Source organism: Podarcis tiliguerta (genome assembly GCF_965153285.1).
Source record: "Podarcis tiliguerta genome assembly, chromosome: 13".
Lineage (NCBI taxonomy): Eukaryota > Metazoa > Chordata > Lepidosauria > Squamata > Lacertidae > Podarcis > Podarcis tiliguerta.
In genome coordinates this window covers 13,000,783-13,023,539 of record NC_139546.1, presented here as the reverse complement: position 1 = coordinate 13,023,539, position 22,757 = coordinate 13,000,783, and the positions used below count along the sequence as shown (strand labels likewise).

Here is a 22,757-nt window from a genome sequence, read left to right as displayed (position 1 = left end):
CTTCCATACATCACTGTGCTTCGGGTTACATCACCCCAACACAAAAGTGGGTGGAAAGCAAATGGATTCTTTTTTTCTTTTCTTTTCTTTTTTTTGCTGGTTACTGGGTTTATTTTTCTGCCCATAAACTCTGCAAAGACCGGAGGCCTTCTTGTTAGGAATAATAACAACAGAATTTAAGAAAAATGTCAGACCTCTCTTCATATATGCAACAACATCAGACAGGATTCTGCTATCAAAGAACTGGAAAAGTGAAAAGATCCCCATGAAAACCAAATGGCAGGTAAAAATGATAGAATACATACAACAGGCAAAGATGACAGGGAGGGTTAGAGGATATCTGATGCAGAAGGTTAATAAAGAATGGATAGCATTTAAAAAGTATTTGAAAAATTATTGTGATAACAAAAATCTCCTGGCAGACCTTGAACGATTCTTGCAGTATAAAGGTGATAAGCAATAGAATATCCTGGATAAGACTTGGGAAAGCAAAAAGCAACAATAAGGCAATGTGTGTATAATAACAAAATAAGAAATAGTACAATGAGAATAATCGGAAGTTTGTTTTATTTACTTTAATCTTTTATCCTTTTCTTTTTTCTCTTCTGTAAAGTAAGTGTATGTAGTAAGATTTGTGTTGTGTGATGAATATATTGTATTGTTGTTGTGTAAGTTAATGTTGATTGTTTAATAAAGGTTTATTCCCCTCCAAAAAAAACTGCAAAGACCTCATGCTGAGCTGCACACACTCAAAACATCAGAAATTAGGCCTGAGTTACCATGTAGTTGGCCAACCAGCCAACTAACCGTATTATTATTAATAATAAGTTTATTATTTACTGTATTTTTTGCTCTATAAGACTCACTTTTTCCCTCCTAAAAAGTAAGGGGAAATGTGTGTGCGTCTTATGGAGCGAATGCAGGCTGCGCAGCTATCCCAGAAGCCAGAACAGCAAGAGGGATTGCTGTTTTCACTGCGCAGCGATCCCTCTTGCTGTTCTGGCTTCTGAGATTCAGAATGTTTTTCTTCTTCTTTTCCTCCTCCAAAAACTAGGTGAGTCTTGTGGTGTGGTGCGTCTTATAGAGCGAAAAATACGCTATATGCCACCCATCTGACCAGGTTGCCCCAGCCACTCTGGGCGGCTCCCAAAAAAATATTAGAGATACAGTAGAACATCAACCATTAAAAACTTCCCTGAACAGGACTGTAGTGCTCACAGCAGAGATTCTACTCCTCTAGGGCTGTTTCCCTCCTTTGCCATCAGATACTAAAGAAAAAGAAAGGGGGAAATGTCCGTTATGCTTTTGAGTGCTTTAAAAGAGTTAAGGGTAACAGGGTTAAAAGGGGAAAAAAGTTCAGGTCACTTCTATATTTCAGCCTTCAGCAACAAGCACCCAGTCCTGTTCTGCTCGTCATAATAACTGAAGAATAAATAAACTCTTACTTCTTACTGTAGGCATACAAACATGCTTCTTCATTGCTGTCTGGTAGAGAACACAACCGAATCTGCAAAGCAGAGCAAAGGAAGGTTCAAGAGGTGGAGTCTAACTCTTGTCCATAATTCATAGAAATTCATAGAGTTGAGGATCATGCAGTCGAACTGTTATGTACTGAAGTTCTCACCCTGGGCCAGCAGGGGGATACTGTAGATAGTTTTCACTCAGGTCCACATATGCAAAAAAGGGATTGAAAGTGACTTTCAGTAATTGGATAGTTACAGAAAGTTGCTACTGTTGCGTTGTAGTGGAGCTCTGTATAAGCAGGCTGGCTGGTTCAGTTCTGTTCTGGCCTGTGAATAAACAAGAGCTGTTTGAAGAATCGCTGTGTCGTCTGATATGTTCACCCACAACTTAACGCAAACCCCCTACATTGCAGGAACATGCAGCTGTCCCAAATGGGGATTGAGCCTGCAACCTTGGCGTTATCATCCCCACTATTCTAAACCAGGCATAGGCAAACTCGGCCCTCCAGATGTTTTGAGACTACAATTCCCATCATCCCTGACCACTGGTCCTGTTAGCGAGGGATGATGGGAGTTGTAGTCTCAAAACATCTGGAGGGCCGAGTTTGCCTATGCCTGATCTAAACCAACCGAGCTATTCCATGCAAAGTTCAAGTTTTAGGATCGCTTAAGTGGGTGTCTGTGATTATGAAAAATCCATCCTCAATCAGGGCAAGTGAGCAGACTTTGTGGGGCTCTCCCAGGTGTGGCTTTTGTCTTATTCACCGAATTTTTCAGAGGCTCCTATTTCTAAATTGCTCCTGTTCTTAAAACCAGCTGTCATTCGTTAGATAGAGGCTCTCGTCATCTGTCATGTCACAAATTAAAAGATACAAATTCCCAAAAGAAATCCTAGTGGATACAGGGGTAAAGGTAAAGGGACCCCTGACCATTAGGTCCAGTCATGACCGACTCTGGGGTTGTAGCGCTCATCTCGCTTTATTGGCCGAGGGAGCCGGCATACAGCTTCCAGGTCATGTGGCCAGCATGACTAAGCCGCTTCTGGCAAACCAGAGCAGCGCACGGAAACGCCGTCTACCTTCCCGCCGGAGCGGTACCTATTTATCTACTTGCACTTTGACGTGCTTTCGAACTGCTAGGTTTGCAGGAGCAGGGACCGAGCAACGGGAGCTCACCCCGTTGCGGGGATTGGAACCCCCGACCTTCTGATCAGCAAGTCCTAGGCTCTGTGGTTTAACCCACAGCGCCACCCGCGTCCAGTGGGAGGTGGTAGTGTACCCATTTGATGGAATCAAGTATTTGGAAATGGTTGGCTTGAAATAGGGTGTCTATTAGACCTCTATAAGGATAGACCCATTTACACCCCCTAGATGTTGGAGAGGTTGTTTGGAAATGGTCCTGTTATTGCCTTTGATGGGTGACCAAGTGCAACCATTTTGGTCTCTGGTATTTAGGGTGATAAAATCTTACACTATCACACTGTTCCTACATCCCAGTTGGCGCTCCTATATATTTTTGACGACAGTAACCTACATTTACACAACAAAGAACTAATCATACATTTATCAGAAGTGGTTATAGCAGGCTTCCTCAACCTCGGTCCTCCAGATGTTTTGGGAATACAATTCCCAGCATCCCTGACCACTGGTCCTGCTAGCTTGGGATCATGAGAGTTGTAGGCTAAAAACATCTGGAGGGCCGAGGTTGAGGAAGCCTGGGTTATAGGGTGGCGTGACCCCAGCTGCCACACTGCTGCAGGGGGCGCCAAAGCAATGCTATAGATTAAGCCCTCCAGATTTTGTCTTTGTGTGGCTGATTATGGAGAGTCCTCTGCTGTGCGTAAGGAAAATATGTTCCGTACAAGGCCAGCAGGTGGAAGAGTCACCCACACAAATTTACTCTTAAAGCAGGCATGTTGCTCCAGTGTGTTGAGTTTCACCACATAATATACAAGAACCCACATTCATGAAAGTTTTGAACTGGATCCAGACTAAGGCTGTGTACATATTCCCATTTACTCTGGCTCCAGTGCGTTCCCACCGCTGCTGTTTGAAGTCTTATACACATGACGTCAGCTACAATCCATATGTATCCTGTATTTCCTCAATAAATACGGATGTGTTTTCTCTCAAACCCACCCAGTTTGAAAACGTAAGACAGCTTCATTAACAAAGGATTTTTTTTTGGGGGGGGGGGTTTCAGGTGTGGGGAAACCAGGCAGGAGATGATGCACATCAGGTGATGACACCCCTGGCCCCTATCTGGTGTGGACGGTGTGTAAGGTAAGATAAAGGATCCCTGGATGGTTAAATCCAGTCAAAGGCAACTATGGGGTTGCAGTGCTCATCTCGCTTTTAGGCCGAGGGAGCCGGCGTTTGTCCATAGACAACTTTCCGGGTCATGTGGCCAACATGGCTAAACCATTTCTGACACAACAGGACACCGTGACGAGTGTCAGAGTGCACAGAAACACTGTTTACCTTCCCGCCAGAGTGGTACCTATTTATCTACTCGCACTGGTGTGCTTTTGAACTGCTAGGCTGGCAGGAGCTGGGACAGAGCAACGGGAGCTCACCACCCTTGAGCGGATTTGAACCGCCAACCTTCTGATCGGCAAGCCCAAGAGGCTCAGTGTAAATGTAGCTCAGTGGTAGAGCGACGGTGGTGGAGGCCCCATTTTAATCCCTGGCATCTCTTAGTTTGAGGCGCAACTAACAACCTCTCTGCATTTTAAGCCAGTAATGTGTACATAGCCTCAGTTAGTCTCAATTAGGACTCACTGAAATCACTGTGAAAAGCTAGTGGTGAATAATGTGTCCCACTGTACTAGTTAAGATAGTCTGGATCCAACTCATTATCTTTTAAAATATGAAAAGAGGACAGAGAGGTACTGTGGCTGCAATATGTAAGAATATAATTATGTTTACATATGCTTGATTTGGCAAAAAATTGGGTGCTTTTTCATCAACTGTTGAGGATAATCTAACCTCTGTTTAGGAAGGCATCCACCCAAAGTCTCAGTACTAGATCTCAAAGAATGGAGAGGTAAATGTCAGAGAAGGTGTTCCCTCAGATCATCTGGGGCAGGCTTGTGGTGGGTGGACATGACAATAGACAGATTTCATCATGCCCTCTGGGTCTCCTTTCAACATTCAACTGTTCAGCAAGAAGCAGCTGAGAGGGGAACGACTCTAATGTGCAATTTCAACTACTTCCGTATGCTGTTGGACTACAAATCCCACCACCCCTGAGCGTCGGCCATTCTGGCTAGGACTGATAGAAGTGGCAGGCCAATAATATCTGGAGTGCCACGGTTCTGCATCTCTGCTCTACGCAAAGACATAATAATAATAATAATAATAATAATAATAATAATAATAATAATAATTTATTTGTACCCCGCCCATCTGGCTGGGTTTCCCCAGCCACTCTAGGCGGCTTCCAACAGAATATTAAAATACAATAGTCTATTAAACATTAAAAGCTTCCCTAAACAGGGCTGCCTTCAGATGTCTTCTAAAAGTCTGGTAGTTGTTTTTCTCTTTGACATCTGGTGGGAGGGCGTTCCACAGGGTGGGTGCCACTACTGAGAAGGCCCTGTGCCTGGTTCCCTGTAACTTGGCTTCTCGCAGCGAGGGAACCGCTGCGACCTCAGTGTCCGGGCAGAACGATGGAGGTGGAGACGCTCCTTCAGGTATACTAGACTGAGGCCATTTAGAGCTTTAAAGGTCAGCACCAACACTCTGAATTGTGCTCGGAAACTGCCCCTGCAGACTTGTGTCGCTTGCAAATCTACAAAAAGCAGTCCATGCATTTCACAACTGCATTCATGCTATCTTCAGGAGGCAATTCCATTTTGAAGCAAGGTTTTAAATAGATGTAAGGCAGGGCTTGGGGACGCAGGTGGCGCTGTGGGTTAAACCACAGAGCCTAGGACTTGCTGATCAGAAGGTCGGCGATTCGAATCCCCGCGACGGGGTGAGCTCCCGTTGCTCGGTCCCTGCTCCTGCCAACCTACTGGTTCGAAAGCACATCAAAGTGCAAGTAGATAAATAGGTACCGCTCCGGCGGGAAGGTAAACGGTGTTTCCGTGTGCTGCTCTGGTTCGCCAGAAGCGGCTTAGCCATGTTGGCCACATGACCCGGAAGCTGTATACCGGCTCCCTCGGCAATAAAGTGAGTTGAGCACCGCAACCCCAGAGTCGGTCACGACTGGACCTAATGGTCAAGGGGTCCCTTTACCCTTTACCTTTAAGGCAGGGCTTGTTCAGTTGTGCTTTTACATTATTTGCTTTCTTCCGCTGGGATCACTCAGTTTGTTTCATTTTTTTGCACAGTCAGGATAGATAATAGGTTATGAGCTGCTTCATACTTTGTACACAAAAAAGTCTAGAGAGAAAACGGAAGGCGAAATTTGAGTGGCGTTACTAATAATTGAGCATATGACCTTGTTTCTAAGGCTGTATGCTTCTGTGCATGTGTGGTTGTGTGCCAGTGTATCTGTTAAGGTTGTGATTGGGACTGGAGCTGGCCCTGTCCACTTTAGGCTCTGGCCTTGGCAGGGGTTGGACTAAATGATTTTTGGGTCACTTCCAACTCTACAATTCTGTGACTACTGGAATGCAAACCCCCACAGCTCTCCACTAGGGTAATGCAGTTCTTGGCCCGAAAAAAAGACTTCTCACCCCTGGTTTAGGGCTTTAAAAGTTGAAGATCAACACCTTAAATTGAGCTGGAAGTTTAGAACAGGCATTATACATTTGTGACAGTTTAGGCTTGTCAGCAGCTGAGCAACCATATTCTGAACCAGATGAAGTTTCCAGAACATCTTCAAGGGCAGCTGCACATAAAGCTCATTAAAGTAATCTAATCCAGAAGTCACCAAAGCATGAATGACAGTAGCTGATCCCTGTCTTCCTGCAGCAGGAGCAGTTGCCATGCAAACTGAAGTTGAGAAAACCCATCCCAGACCACAGCCGCTACCTGTGCATCCAGGAGCAATGTGAGCCCTCCTGGCCCCTGCAGTGCGGTGGTCCTGATCCCCAAGGGAGGGGGCATGACTCTGTCAAGAACGGATATTTCTCCCATCAGCCACTAGTCAGCTGTGCTTCCTGACATTACCTCTGCCTTATTTGGACTAAACTAGTGTAGCAGTTCAAAAGCACGTCAAAGTGAAAGTAGATAAATAGGTACCGCTCTGGCGGGAAGGTAAATGGTGTTTTCATGTGCTGCTCTGGTTCGCCAGAAGCGGCTTAGTCATGCTGGCCACATGACCCGGAAGTTGTACGCCGGCTCCCTTGGCCAGTAAAGCGAGATGAGCACCGCAACCCCAGAGTCGGTCACGACTGGACCTAATGGTCAGGGGTCCCTTTACCTTTACCTTAGTGTAGAATGTGGCTTAAGACATGGGTGGTATATACATGGAGGCCGCAAGGTTTTAGTGGAACATAGATAAAAGTTTGCTAAATTGATAGAATTAAGGAGTTTCTAGGAAAAGGGTTCTAAAAGATCTACCTTGGATTCCCGTAGTCGTGCGTGCACTGTGGAACGCCCTCCTGCCAGATGTCAAGGACATAAATAATTCTACAATCTTCTGTAGACATATGAAGGCAGCCCTGTACTGGGATGTTTTGATTTGTGGCTGTTCTGCTGCTGCTGTTGTGTTTCTATATATTATGTTGGAAGCCACCCAGAGTGGCTGAGGCAACCCAGTCAACAGATGGGTGGTGTGTATGTGTGTGTGTATTTTTCGGGGGGGGGGGTGCAGGGGATACATACCCCTAAACATTTTGTGAATCTTTGTACTTTTGTCCATTTACTGTATTGATTTTTCCCAAATTGAACTATACATTGGTGATTTTCTTGAGTCAAAATTAGAGTACCCCTAAACATTTTTTTTTTTTAGGGAGGCAGGTGGCGCTGTGGGTTAAAGCCTCAGCGTCTAGGACTTGCTGATCGCATGGTTGGCGGTTCGAATCCCTGCGGCGGGGTGCGCTCCCATTGCTTGGTCCCAGCGCCTGCCAACCTAGCAGTTCGAAAGCACCTTCGGGTGCAAGCAGATAAATAGGGACCGCTTACCAGCGGGAAGGTAAACGGCATTCCGTGTGCTGCGCTGGCTCGCCAGATGCAGCTTGTCATGCTGGCCACGTGACCCGGAAGTGTCTGCGGACAGCGCTGGCTCCCGGCCTATAGAGTGAGATGAGCACACAACCCTAGAGTCTGGCAAGACTGGCCCGTACGGGCAGGGGTACCTTTACCTTTACCTAAACATTTTTTAAAGCAACACACACAGAGAGAAGAGTTTTCTAAATTGATAGAATGAAGAGTTTTTAGGGAAAGGGTTTTATGTTGTAGAATAGATAGAAAAACCACCTGAACCCACCAACAGGTGGGGAAACAAATCAAAGGAAAAATTAAACCCCGCACACTCTCTTTCTCTCTCTCCACATTCCCATAGTTCTACCCATCCTCTGTTCTCTGACACCCTTCTCCTGTACTTCCTTCGTCCCCCTTGATCTAACTCTCAAAAGGCAAGTCACTGGCAGATATAGCCTCTGGGTACTGGCTTGCAAAACACATTCAAGGAAGGTTTTAATCCTCAGCTCCACCTAGTCTTCAGTGTATCCACATCCATAACCCCAGCAGAGATGCAAGATACTGTATTATATTTTTTCATAGCACAATACAGTACAGTTTGTAAAAGCAAAGCCCATACCATGGCAGATGCTTCCACAGTGTTGCTTATGATGTTGCTGTTATTGTCTTCTACACACATTGTGTCTAAGCTGTGTGAACCTTCAGAATATAAGTGGAAAAAGCAGCCAGAGGAGGAAGAGAGGACAGAGGGTGAAGAAAGAGCTGTGAGTCATGGGGGGCTCTTTCCCCATTCTTTGGACCCCCATGGAAACTCAACAAACCAGCTGTACTTGGAAATGGGTGTGCAGAGCGCAGCTGAATGGGACACAGCTATGAGCAGCCTAAAGGAAGTAACATCCATCTTGGCCCTGCTCATAAAAAGCAAGTCTAAAGATTAGGGTGATGTCCGCTGAGACCAAAAACTATTCTCGTTGTGAGACTTTTGTGGGTGAGCCAAGAGTTTGTTTGGACCCTGAGTGAGAACCTGGAGGCTGAGAGGGAGGATGTGTCAGAAAGAAAATGAATTGATATTATTTATTAATATATATTAGGCACTTTGCATTAAGGTAACATGTCTACAGTGGTACCTCGGGTTAAGTTCTTAACCTGAAACTGTTCTTAACTTGAAGCACCACTTTAGCTAATGGGGCCTCCTGCTGCCACCACACTGCCAGAGCACGATTTCTGTTCTCATCCTGAAGCAAAATTCTTAACCTGAAGCACTGTTTCTGGGTTAGCGGAGTCCGTAACCTGATACATATGTAACCTGAAGCATATGTAACCTGAGGTACCACTGTATATGTAACTGGATATTTTTTTAAAAAGTATATGTAACTGGGTATTTTAAGTTGTTGGTTGTTTCAGTTCTTTGTACACTGCTTAGAGACATTTCTAATATATTAAGCAGTATAGAAATTAAATAACTCACTCTAACCTAATAAAACTATACAGTGGTACCTCTGGCTGCAAATGGGATCCGTTCCAGAGGTCCGATCGCAACATGAGCAGAACGCAATCCGCGTCTGCGCGTCTCGATTTGCAGCTTCTGCGCATGACGTCATTTTGCGCGTCTGCGCATGCGGCAAAACCCGGAAGTAACCGTTTCCGGTACTTCCGGGTTGCCGCGGGACGCAACCTGAAAACGCTCAACCTGAAGCAAACGTAACATGAGGTATGGTCTCATGCGTACAACTGCGCCCCTATCATTCTCACACTCAGAACCGAGGGACATGTAATAATATTTTAAGACAGGATAGAAAATGTTTCATTCTACCCAAAAGCCCTGCTATGCTCAGTGGGGTGCAGGCTGCAGTCCTAGCCCTGCTTAGCTGGAAATAAGCCCCACTGAATCAAATAGGACAGTGGTGGCGAACCTATGGCACACGTGCCAGAGAGGGCACTCAGAGCCCTCTCTGTGGGCATGCATGCCGTTGCCCCAGCAGGGCCATAGCTTGCCATTCAAAGCCTGCGGCACCAGGGCCTGGCAAATGAGCGAGGGGCTGAGCAGGCATTGACTTTTGATGCATCAGGGCCTCCCGCCAGTCTGTTTTTCCTACTCAGGAGTAAGCCGCCCTGAATTCAGCAGGGCTTAACTCCCAGGTCAGTAAGCATATAAAGATGGCAACCTAAGAAGGGGCTGCTGGGTTTACATGTTCACTGGGCTTTCCCACGGAAGCCAACAGAGGAAACGGCTAATAATAATAATAATAAATTTATGCCCCACCCATCTGGCTGGGTGTATTTATTTATATTTATTTGTATGTGTGCACGCAGCCAATGATTTTTATCTCATATTAAAAATTGGGAGAGGGTGGCTCTTAGTACAGCCCTCCAGTGTACACTAGCGGCCAAAATTGTGGAACCTCCTGTATTTCCGAGGTTTGTTGGCTCATAACACCACTTTGTTTTGGAGTAATACCAGTGTTTTTTTTTTCTGTGGGGACGCAAGGGGACGCATACCCCTAAACATTTTGTGAATTTAACGGGAGAAGAAATTCACTGTATTTATTTCCCCTGATTTGAACTGTGTTTATTTTTCCCCGGTGGTGATTTTCTTGAGTCAAAATGAGAGTACCCCTAAACATTTTTTAAGAGAGAAAAAAGCACTGAGTTATAACCATAAAATTATATATCAAGGGAAAGATAATTTAATGAAGAATGTAATGCAGTAACTTTTATGAAGGATTATTTATTACAACAGCAGTCATAAAGAAGAAACGTGAAACGCACACGAAAAATGAGATATACAGGTTAAATTGCCGTGTTGGCACTTTGCGATAAATAAGTGGGTTTTGAGTTGCAGTTTGGGCACTCGGTGTCTACATGGTTTGCCATCACTGCAATAGGACTTACCAGGGCCAGCCCAAGACATTTTGGCGCCTGAGGAGAACCCCAAAATGGTGCCTCACCCGCCAGGAATTTGGGCGGTAATAAAGATTGACATTGGGATGTGCTGGTTCTGTGGATCCTGCTACCTGAGGCAGTTGCCTCACCTGGCCTCATGGGTGGGCTGGACCCAGGACGAACTTCAGAGGAGACGGTGATAAAATTCCCCAGTCAAACGCACTGTCGTCTGAGACCTATGGCTCCTTCTTCGAAAGAGCAGTGCAGAGAGAGAAGGGGAGCCGTCCAAAATGCTTGTAATGGCTACATGGGTGATGGTGGGGCGTGTACACAATCTTTGGGAGAAGCCAGGTGACATGTTAAGAGGGTTACCTCAGGCGTTGGTTACCTGAACACACTGAGGCGTTCTGAAGGAACTCAACCAGAGGCAGAAAATGTTTATGAAGCATGGCGGTGTGACAGGGACAGTGGCGGCCTTTTATATTAAAAAAATGTATCTTCTCAATAGAGAAAGGGGAAGGTGTTTAATTGCAGGGGTCAGCAAACTTTTTCTGCAGAGGGCCGGTCCACTGTCTGTCAGACCTTGTGGGGGCCGGACTATATTTTGAAAAAAAATATGAATGAATTCCTATGCCCCACAAATAACCCAGAGATACATTTTAAATAAAAGTACACATTCTACTTATGTAAAATAACACCAGGCAGGCCCCACAAGTAACCCAGAGGTGCATTTTAAATAAAAGGACACATTCTACTCATGTAAAAACACGCTGATTCCTGGACCGTCTGCAGGCCGGAGTTAGAAGGTGATTGGGCCGGATCCGGCCCCCGGGCCTTAGTTTGCCCACCCATGGTTTAATGTGTTGAGAGCAACTAGCGGGAAAACTGGGAATTAGGAGCTGGGCGAAAAGCCACACACACAGTCCTGGCTGTCGTGATTCTCAGGCCCGATTAGATTTCTGAAGTCTGTGGTGTTGGGTTTGATTCATAGAGGAGTATATTAGAGAACTTTTTTTAAACAACAACAAAAGAACCTCCAGGGGTATTTTGAAGTCTTTTAAAAGAAAAAGAAATCAGATCAATGAGCTGCTCATTAAAATTATTATTATATATTGATCTATATATATTATATTTTCCCTGACAGGGACTTAAGGTGGCGTTCAGATAAAATAAGAACACCTTAGAAATATAAGGGGAGGGGTAATAATTAAAAACATATATAAACCACCTCCATCGTTCTGCCCAGACACTGAGGTCCAGTGCCGAGGGCCTTCTGGCGGTTCCCTCACTGTGAGAGGCCAAGTTACAGGGAACCAGGCAGAGGGCCTTCTCAGTAGTGGCGCCCGCCCTGTGGAACGCCCTCCCATCAGATGTCAAGGAAATAAACAACTACCAGACTTTTAGAAGACATCTGAAGGCAGGCCTGTTTAGGGAAACTTTTAATGCTTAATAGGTTATTGTATTTTGGTGTTCTGTTGGAAGCTGCCCAGAGTGGCCGGGGTATAAATAATAAATTATTATTATTATTATTAACCATAATGGAATTAAGACATACAGACAGTTACAATAAAGACCACACGGTGCCGGCTGTTTCATTAAAACAGCGAGTTTCCAAAAGCCTGGTGGAACAAGATCTTCACCCACTGGCAGAAGAACAACAAGGAGGGAACCAGTCTAAGTTCTCTAGGGAAGGAGTTCCCATGTTGTCTGGGAGCAGCCACCACCAAGAAGGCCCTCTCCTGCGTCCCCACCAAGTGTCCCTGTGAGGGTGGCAGGAGTGAGAGAAGGGCCTCCTCCCTGAGGTTCTCAAAACAGGTCAGGTTCGTATGAAGGGAACAGAGCCTTTCAGACAGCTTGGACCTGAGCCATACTCAATTACAAATTAAACGAATGATAAAACCCAGGATTTAAGCGTAGCTACTACGACTGAGTGATTGCCTGCATCCACCCCCCCCCCCCCGATAAAGGCAGCATAACTGGACATGAGTTTCCTTTCCAGCTCAAGATAAAAAGCAATTTTATGGAATTTTAAATATTAAAAAACACACACGCTGCAATGGACGCGTGAGGTCCCAGCTAAAAAAAGAATGGCAATTTAAGCTGATGGAATATGCGCAGCTTGCAGACTTAACATATAGAATAAGAGAAGAACATATGTTTACAGAAGATTGGAAAATGTTTATTGAATACATGGGGGGAAATTGTGTACACTTGAAAACGTTGGCAGCATTAAGATAAACCCAACAGTGTAAATACGTTTTGATGGATGTAATAATGGAATACTGAATGGTTTCGTTTATGTAAAATATGCAGGGATTTATGATATGCAGAATGAACCACGGAAAGAGAAGGGAAGTCATTGATATTTTAAGGATGCTTAAATGAGTATTCTAAATTGTAAATTTTAAAAAAGATATAAACACCCTGCCAGCCCCAGGAAACTGCTCTATTTTTCTGCTGACGTTATAGTGCTGCAGACTGCGGGGGTTACCACAGCATGTCAGACCACCGCTTCTGTTGTAGGTCAGCCATGTGGGGCTGAAGCTCTTTCGGCCGGAAATCACAAAACACCCTCGAGGTTGCAGCAAAGGCCAATCTATTTAAATCCTCCTTCTCGCAGTCCAAACGCGGCATCCAGCCGCGTGCAAAAAAACAACTGGCACATTGTTGACTTGTAAAAAATTAAATTAAATTAAATTCCCTTACTCGGAACGAGACCCGAGTTAGAACGAGAAGAAGCTCCTTTGCAGCCACTTCCACCTCCGCTCAAATCCCGGCTTGCCTCCATAGGCGGCCGAAGAGAACCCGGAAGTCGAGAGCCACCGCTAAGCCTTTTACTCTCTGAGGCGTCTCTTGCTCTTTTTCTCTGCGCGCGCGCGCGCACAAAGCGAAACGAGATCCGCCGTCGGGCGGGCGCGCGCACGTCGAGCGGCGTACGGCCCCCGTTTCCTTCGTCGCAGTCTCCTGACTAAGGTAGAGGCGAACCGAGGCAAAATGGCGGACAGGTTCTCCCGCTTCAACGAGGACAGGGACTTCCAGGTAACCGATGTCCGGCGGCGGCGAGAGAGAGAGAGGGGAAGCCGGCTTTGGCCTCTTTGAATCCCTCGTCTTCCTTGACTCCTCGGGAAGTGGCGAAGCCCCCCCCCCTCAATTTCCCCCTTATTACCCCCTCCCCCAGCTTAGGTTTGCTGAGGCCTCGCCCTAATAGGGGGGCCCCCTCATCTGCCCCCCCAAAAAACTTGTTTGGATGTTGAGATATGTGTGCGAATCCTGCCCCTTTGGCTCTTCCCGAGTATTCCCCTGCCCCCCGCCCGCCATTCTCCCAGCCAGGTGCGGTGGGGCTGGCTGGTGTTTCCCCCTCTCCCCAGGCTGGTTTTCCTCCGATCTGGGCCTCCTTCAAGGATTTGGGTGGGATGGCGAGAGATGCGCTCCCTTGTGTTGCTCCTCCACCAGCAGCAGCAGCAAGGAAGGCGAGGCGACTCCCTGTTTTGCCGTTCCTATCCGTTGCCATAGGAGATCCGGGGAAGAAAACAGGTCTTTGGGGGGGCTTCGAGGGAGGATCAGCCACGTCTTACTCCGCCGCCTTCCCCTGACTTTTAATATCGGAGGTTAATTTGAAAGTACCTATTTTGTTCCCCGCCCCCCACTCTCCAGCCCTAGGATTACGGAGTTTACGATGCTCCCGGTCCTTCCCCTCCTTGTCACTCTCCGAGGACAAAAAAAAAGGGTGTCTAGAATAATGAGCGTCTTCAGGCAGTTACTGTTCTTTATTGTGTAACTCCCTCCTGTAGATAGGGATATGGTGTGTTTGTGTGTGTGTGTGGTGCCCTAGCTCAACTATGGGAGTTTTGTTACCTTTCTGCTCACAAATAAGTTTCAAGTAAATATGAACATCTGTTTTTTGTCTTTGGTGGGTGCTTTGGGTGTCTTGTCTAAGGGTCTCCTTTTTTATTTTGAGGAGGTGAGAATGGTAGTACAGAAAACGAAACGTTGAGATTGTGCGGCACATGATAGAAAAATAAGGCCCTGGCCATATTGACTGGTCAAGTGGGGGAGGTCATATCTCTTTACATTAAGAGGACAACTCTCCTTTTTTTTTTTTTACCTGACTCTTGCTTTCTTGACACAGAGGAACAATGAGGATGGGGAAGCAAGCCCCAGCTGTCAGAGCTCTGTTCAATACTATCCCTGCCCTGCAGGTATCTGGATGAAGGATTGCGTGCACCTCTTTTTATTTTGGCTGTTGTTTATTTTTTTTCTGGCTAGACGATAATTGAACAGGCAATTTTAGGGTATAATTTCCAGTTGTATCCACTGAAATTGGAGAGAGTGAAGTTCTGTGAGAACTTCAGGATTCTCCTTGTGATTTTTGTCGCTCTCCTGCCAGCCCCAAAGGGGAAAGTGTGGGGACAGAGTGGTAGCTTAGATTGTCAGTTACTGGACTTACTGAGGATACTACGTTTGGTATGCATTAGTAGTAGTGGCTGATCTTTAGATGGGTGTTCCAGATGGTTATGGTCACTGAGTCTCATGGTGATGGCCTAATTTGATAGGAAAATCATAATTATGCATGTTGCATAATATTAGACAGGTGTCTTGACAGAGGCCTTCCTTGCAAATTACTTCTTGATAGGCTGCAAAAGCTTAAAGTAAACACAATCTGTTCCTTTGGAAATAAACATTCATATGCAAACTTACATTGTCCATTTGCACCGTTCAGATTTCTGCCTCTTAAAACTAGTTGGCATTTGCTAAGTTTGGGCATCTTTGCTATAGCATACTAGCACTGTGGAAAAGCATTGAATAATGCATAAATATTGGGGGGGGGGTGGCTTTCTGTTATCTGGATGAAAACAAACCCTTTTGCAGCCTCAAAAGTACTGCATTACAGCTGCATATCCTGGTTAACAGAAAATTTGGGTCAGCGGATAGATTCTGACTGATGCACAATATTGTTGGTTTGTTTGTGTCTGGGTGTTTTTGTTTTGCTTTGTTAGATTTCAGCTCCTTTTTTAGTGCTATATGAAAATAGCAGTCATTCCAGCAACCCGATTAAGAGGGATTTAGGGATCTTCAAGGTAACTGGGACAGTGCATGGAAAATACAGTTTAGCATAGATAATTGTAAAATAAGATGTCTGATGGCGGCTGGCATGCAAGGTCTGCCTATGCAGAAGTCATTTTTGAAGTCCTTTCTGCAGCAGTAGGAGCTTCTGAACTTGTTTTAGATCTGAAGAAGCCATGTTTATCCTCAAGTTGAATGGTTATTTCTTTAACCCCCCTCCCCACCCCTCTTATCTGTCCTCCATAGGGGAGATGCTGCACAGGATTGTAGGATGATGGTAAGCTTTTTAAAGAAGTAGTTTCAATTAAACAGTTAATTTTTGAAAACACCATCAAGGTATAGGGTTAGTTCTTCCTAGAGGCAAACAGAGGAACTTATAAAGCACTTAATTTGGAAAGTAACAGAAGGATCGTGACTTGACAGGGTCCACATAATTAACTGCTGATTAGAAATTTGACTCTGGACTTGTAGATCCAGTAGTCTGAGGGATTGCTCTCTTTGAAATATAGTATAGTGATGGAAGTAGTATACTTAAGGGGCTGTATACTGGACTGGAGTATACTGCATCCTCATATTACCGTATTTTTTGCTCTATAACACACACCCGACCATAACACGCACATAGTTTTTAGAGGAGGAAAATCCGTAGGCATTCCCTCCATAACACGCACAGACATTTCCCCTTATTTTCTAGGAGGAAAAAAGTGAGTGTTATGGTGCAAAAAATACGGTAATCTTTTAGGTAGCTATTTTGCCACTTCTGTGGTATGATGTAATGGTCAAATTGTCTTGGAAGTCCCCTCAAAAAAAATTTCTCTCTTGAAATGCTCTAAGTTGGAGCTTATTTACCCCAGGTTAATTCCAGTCATAGGAACGCGGGTGACACTGTGGTCTAAACTACAGAGCCTAGGGCTTGCCGATCGGAAGGTCGGCGGTTCGAATCCCGTGACGGGGTGAGCTCCCGTTGCTCGGTCCCTGCTCCTGCCAACCTAGCAGTTCAAAAGCATGTCAAAGTGCAAGTAGATAAATAGGTACCACTGTAGTGGGAAAGTAAAAGGTGTTTCCGTGCGCTGCTCTGTTTCGCCAGAAGCTGCTTAGTCATGCTGGTCACATGACCTGGAAGCTGTACGTCTGCTCCCTCGGCCAATAAAGCGAGATGAGCGCCACAACCCCAGAGTCGTCCGCGACTGGACCTAACGGTCAGGGATCCCTTTACCTTTGCCTTTTTACTTCCAGTCATGCCTGCTTTTTAACTGGTTCCCTTAGATGGTTTCTCTGTGTTTTCTCAAAAGAGAACCACAGCATTGTGTTTTTGTTTTGAGAAAGCAAAAGAAAGACCATTTATATTTATCAAGCTGTATAAACATAGCAAAAGATGTGTCGCTTATTCTAATAGAAGATCCCATTGTACTTAATGTGGCAAGGATTTGCGTGGGTGTGTTAAAGCATTTAAATATCTTTAGTTAGCCAGTTCTCACGAAATCTTTAAGCAGAAGCTCTGTGTGTGCAAATTCATGCTTAATGGAGAGATGGTACAGGGACACAAGTTGTGGTGATAATAACGGAAGCGGCATCAGAGGATGACTGAGCTAAGACTCTCTTGTAAAAAAAAAGACCAATAATTTTATATAAGTTTTTAAATTCATGATGATCCTCAGTTGTTAAGGTTAGGAATGTAATATACTTAAGGCATATACATGGCTCCCTTATAACTAAATTTTCAGTGTGGATTACAACAAGATTAAAAACAAAAAAACCAAAACTGTAAGGTAGACCAATAACAGTTAAAAGCACCCCCCCCCCAAAGTTGCAAAGATAAAACTGACTAGAGCAGATTAAAAGGCTTATAAAAATAAAAATGCATCTTCTTGGCACTAAAATGACATATTTAGTTTATTTAATTTATTTATAAAAATATTCACATACCACTATATCATTAAAAATATAAAGATATAGATAAACAATTATAAGTACCAGACAAGCCTCCCTGATGAGGGCATTCTGTAGCTGAGGTGCCACCACTGAGAAGGTCCTTCCCCCAGTATACCCCTATCATACCTCATCTCTTGGCAGGGCACCCTAAAAAGGTCTTCAAAAGATGATTTTATGGCCTAGGTTGGTGCATAGGAACAGCCTGCTGGATCAGGCCAACGAAATGCCAGTGGGAAACTGGTAAGCAGCACAAGAACACTCCCTTCCTGTGACTTCCAGCCACTGGTATTCAGAAGCATTACTGCCTCTGGCTATGGAGGCAGAGCAGAGCTGACTTGGCTAGTCTCCACACATTAATCTTTCAGGTACTCTGGTCTCAAGTCGTAAAAGGCTTTAAAGGTCAACAACAGCACTGTGCATTCGGCCTCGAATGGACAGGGAGCCGCTGAAGTTGGCACATCACCAAAATGATACTGTATAGTCTAAGGTGCACAAAGCATTCGCCGAATCATCTTTATATAAGAACTGCCAGTGACCTATTGTAATATGGTTTTATCTGTTGAGCAATTTTCAGTAATGCTACTACTACTCCCTCCCTGTTTCCTGTTAATTTCTTCTAGTGGTTACTAGAACGATTGTTCACTATAAGTAAACAGGTGGGGAGAGAATCTACCCTCAGTGACAAATTGGTTGTTCAGAATTTGGGATGTGGTATACAGTATATGAACAAATTTAATAAATATTGTCAGGATAAAGAATGAGGTATGGAAAAACTGAGTACAGTGGTACCTCGCAAGACGAATGCCTCGCAAGACGAAAGAGTTTTTCATTTTCTGAGTTGCTTCGCAAGACGGATTTCCCTATGGGCTTGCTTCGCAAGACGAAAACGTCTTGCGCCTTTTTTTAAAAACCGCCAATGCATTCCTATGGGAAACCGTCAATACACAGTGGTGCTTCGCAAGATGAAAAAACTCGCAGAACGAATTAATTTCGTCTTGCGAGGTACCACTGTATAGTGTATTTGAAATAGAAGATTTAGGATCTTGTTTCAGTCATATGTGTTGGGTCTTCTAAGCATTGCATTTATTATGGTGAATTATGTTTCTGATAAGGTTTTGCAATATATGTTTGTAGGGTAGGCTAATGCATAGAGAAAAAAATTAATGATTCGAACTATTTAAAGTTATTTGTATGCCTTTATAGGAAGCTTAAACTTTTCTATAGCCTGCCTGTGTCTCTTCATAGTTCTGTCCTTGACCTTCACTTTTCCACCCTAAGATACACAAAGGTCTCCTACTACCTGTCATTTCTTCTTTACTTTTTCCTGTGTCTGGATAATCACCAGAAACTTAGTTGGTTCTGTGTTTTTACTCCTGCAAATTCTTCACGCATTGTATATGTAACAAAATTTATTAATATTCCTGCCTTGTTACCCCCATCTTTATCATTTTGCTTTTCCTTATATTGTGTCCGTCAGCGTTAAAATTGAGGAGGTAAGCTCCTTGTTCAAGGGGTCTACTGCTTTTGCTTATTTTATTGTTTAAAGCACCTACTATACTGATGGCGCTATATAATAACAGTAAAGCAAAATGTTAATCGTACTGAGATTCCAGGAATATTGCTAGAATATTGCAACAGCTTGTATTAGGACCTTGCAGAAGAAAGTCTGCCCTTCTCCCATTATATTCCTACCTTAAATTCACCCTGCAACTACATAGATAGTGTGGAAATAATGTGGTTAATTTGTCTGTTTTTGTCATGCATGCCAGATGTTTCTGCAGAGTCTGTGAGGCATTACCATCAATTCTGAATAGCTTTCTGGGTTACAGCGTTGTAATCTCTTGAAAAGACTGTTGCCTAGTCTGAAAATGTTTACCACCTAAAAACAAACTAACTTCTAGTCTTTCTCTTCTTAAAAACATGTTTGTGACCTTTACAAAAGAAGGCAACAAAACTTACTAGCCCACCTGCCCTCATGTACCAAGTTGATGATTAGTGCCTAAAAGAGAATGGGGTATTTCATTTATATCATGAGCAAATAGCAGGTGAAAAATCCCTTTAGGCCAGCAAGTTTGGAAATTTGTTGTTGCTTAGTCGTTTAGTCGTGTCCGACTCTTCGTGATCCCATGGACCAGAGCACGCCAGGCACTCCTGTCTTCCACTGCCTCCCGCAGTTTGGTCAAACTCATGCTGGTAGCTTTGAGAATACTGTCCAACCATCTCGTCCTCTGCCATCCCCTTCTCCTTGTGCCCTCAATCTTTCCCAACATCAGGGTCTTTTCCAGGGAGTCTTCTCATGAGATGGCCAAAGTATTGGAGCCTCAGCTTCAGGGTGTGTCCTTCCAGGGAGCACTCAGGGCTGATTTCCTTAAGAATGGATAGGTTTGATCTTCTTGCAGTCCATGGGACTCTCAAGAACTCTCCAAGTTTGGAAATATGCTGGCCCAACCCACAGATCATGTAACCTTGATTTCAGAAACTATATAATCACAACATAAACTGAGTCAGTGAGTCAAAAGCAGGCTAGCAAACATCCTGCAGGTGACCAGGCAAATGTGAGTTGCCTTCAACAGGGAAGTTTTACCCACAAAAGAAGTTGGTCCTTGCCTTGCATTCTCTTTTCTTCTGTACGAGAGCCAAACTCTGGAGAAGATGAATGTGACCCCATTGACTATCTGTTAAAGAACTGGTTTGGGCACTCCTGTGTGAATGCTTAAGAGTGGTTCTGGATAACACCAGATGATTAAAAGAGTTAAATGTATCTCTGTGTTAAAAAAGCTGTATCCGTCCTACCTCTTTCAAGGATTCTCAAACTTGCCTCCACACAAGTCAAACCCAGCTCAGTGCTGATCCTGGGACCTTGCAAACAGGGACAAGAATTGCTGGAGGAGACTGAAGAGAGTGAGCTTGTGTCTTTTGGAGCCTGAGGGTATGTGTGGCTGATTGCTATGTGGGAACACAGGATCTGATGGGGAGGAGTTACAGCTCAGAGGAAGCCAGGCTGAGGGAGGAGTTAACAACCAGCAGCAGTTTGGGATCTCGCAACCAGAGCTCACAAACAGGGGCGTTTGCAAGGACGTTTATGGGGGAGTTTCAGGGGAAGGCCCAGAGTTCTGTCTCTTGGTGTGCAAAGGACCAGAGACATGGAGGGCAAGGGAGCTGCTGCAGTGACCTGTAACACCTGTGCCATGTTTGTCATTCTGCCAGAGAGCAAGTAACAGTAGACTTGTAGCAAGTGCAAGCAGGTTGTCATGCTGGGAGAGAAGGTGCAGCAACTTGAGGCCCGTCTAACCACACCTCAAGCAACAGGACAACATGCAGAGTTACTTGATACAACTGAGTTGACTGGGATTGAGCACCAAGATGCGATGGGGTGCTCCCAGGGTGGAGAAAGATTGCCCATTGCAAGAGTAACCCAGGGGTCAGCAAACTTTTTCAGCAGGGGCTGGTCCCCTGTCCCTCAGACTTTGGGGAAGGCTGGACTATATTTTTTTTTGGGGGGGGGGAATTGATGCAAGAGCACCATGAGCCCCGGTGGCTGCTTACCTGTGTCTTGCGAGCAGCAGTGGCTGGCAGCAGCGGAGGGACGATGAGCGGCGTGCAAAATGGCTCTGGAGAGGGGCTGCTTAAAATGGCGACCTGCTGCTGCTGGCACCAACAAAGCCCAGCCCCCTTCCTCCTCTAGGCAGGGCAGGGAGAAGCCAGGAGGATGGAGGGAGGAGGTGCTGGCGCTGCCGCTGTGGGAGGGAGAGGGGAAAGAATGTGCGTGCTGGCGATCCACATGGCGATTCCCGGACCGTCTGCAGGCTGGATCCAGAACGCAATTGGGCCTGATCCGGTCCATGGACCTTAGTTTGCTGACCCATGGTCTAACTCTTGGAGAAATGTGATGCACAGAAGTAGGACAGTCACAAAACACACTTCATTAGAGTTGCAAAATCGCTTCCATGCTCTTACCTTGGCCATGGATTCTGGGCCAGAGGAGCTAGGACAGCAGTTCCAACCTCAGAAGTCACGAAGGTGGCTGTGAAAGGTACAGTGCATAGGACGATTATTGCCACTCCCCAGAGGAGAAAGAGACAGGAGGAGATGGATTTGGAGGAGTCTTTTTCCATTCTTGATCTAACCCCATCAGATCCAAGGCTGCTGATCGTGGATGAGTATGGTGATAACGTACTTGCTACCTTCCATGGAGACAACATTAGAGAAAGGGAATTGCAGCCCAGAGATGACAAGCTGGGAGGAAGAAGTAGGAAGTATTCAAACCATAAGTTTCCGGCCTTTGTAATTTATCCCAACAATGTCAAAATAAGCTCTAGTAAACAAGAGGGGAAGACTCGAGAATGACAGAAGCAGACCTCAGAACACTCCAAGCAGCCTTTGGAAGGCACAGCCCATAGAATGATTCCTGCTACTCCCCAGAGGAGGAGGAGACGAGTGGTGGTGATAGATGACTCCCTGTCTTGGAGAACAAGTGAGGTCCCTACAGACAAGGTGGGCAAATGTTGTCCCCATCTTCAAAAAGAAGAAAAAGGAAGACTCAGGTTACTACAGTACTGACCGGTGAGCTTGACATCGACACCAGGGAAGGTCCTAGAATAGATAATTCAGCAGTCGGTCTGTGAGTATTTAGAAAATGATGCTGTGATTACTAAGACCCAACATGGGTTTCTCAAAAATAAGTCATGCCAGACCAATCTGATTTCTTTTTTTGATGGAATTGCAAACGTGGTAGATCAGGGAAATGCTGTGGACATAGTGTATCTTGATTTCAGTAAAGCTTTTGACAAAGTTCCCCATAATATTCTCAGGAGGAAGCTGGTAAAATGTGGGTTGAAAGAGGTAACTGTTAGGTAGATTTGTAGCTGGTTGACTGACCGAACCCAAAGAGTACTCATTAATGATTCCTCATCATCCTGGGAAAAAGTGACAAGTGGGGTGTCGCAGGGTTCTGTCCTGGGTCTGTTGTTGTTTAATGTCTTTATAAATGAATTGGATGACGGAATTGAGGGGATGCTCATCAAATTTGCAGATGACACCAAACTGGGAGGGGTAGTTAATGCCACAGAAGACAGAATTAGAATTCAAAATGACTTAACAGATTGGAGAACTGGGCGCAAGCTAACAAAATGAATTTCAGTAGGGACAAATGTAAGGTTCTGCACTTAGGCAGGAAGAACCAGATGCACAAATATAGGATGGGGGACACCTGGCTTACTAGCAGTACATGTGAAAAGCATCTAGGGGTCTTGATAGACCACAAACTTAACATGAGTCAACAGTGTGATGCAGCAGCAAAAAAAGCTAATGCTATTCTAGG

General features: G+C 45.0%; 1 protein-coding gene and 2 long non-coding RNA genes across 9 annotated transcripts in view; 2 read left to right on the top strand and 1 right to left on the bottom strand.

The window, feature by feature from the left end:
* Nucleotides 1-1,138: 1,138 nt before the first annotated feature.
* LOC310661723 lies at nucleotides 1,139-10,899 on the bottom strand. The gene is made up of 3 exons (XR_014504102.1): nucleotides 10,830-10,899; nucleotides 5,746-5,851; nucleotides 1,139-1,268 (listed from the first exon to the last, which is right to left on the bottom strand). It is a non-coding gene; the product is annotated as an uncharacterized lncRNA (long non-coding RNA).
* A 2,430-nt stretch (nucleotides 10,900-13,329) lies between these two features.
* GPATCH8 (G-patch domain containing 8) overlaps nucleotides 13,330-22,757 on the top strand; it is an 85,014-nt gene continuing 75,586 nt past the window's right edge. For 2 of the 7 annotated variants that reach the window (XM_083407429.1, XM_083407432.1), the window contains exon 1: nucleotides 13,417-13,480. Coding sequence is in view for 2 of the 7 variants with exons in the window: in XM_083407426.1 (XP_083263552.1) it covers nucleotides 13,436-13,480 (45 nt within the window). In the remaining 5 variants the exon portion in view is untranslated. Of the gene's footprint in view, nucleotides 13,481-15,751; nucleotides 15,783-22,757 lie in introns of all 7 variants that reach the window. The other 5 variants (XM_083407427.1, XM_083407426.1, XM_083407428.1 and 2 more) reach the window with 5 other exon arrangements.
* LOC310662326 lies at nucleotides 17,650-21,970 on the top strand. The gene is made up of 2 exons (XR_014504263.1): nucleotides 17,650-18,222; nucleotides 18,454-21,970. It is a non-coding gene; the product is annotated as an uncharacterized lncRNA (long non-coding RNA).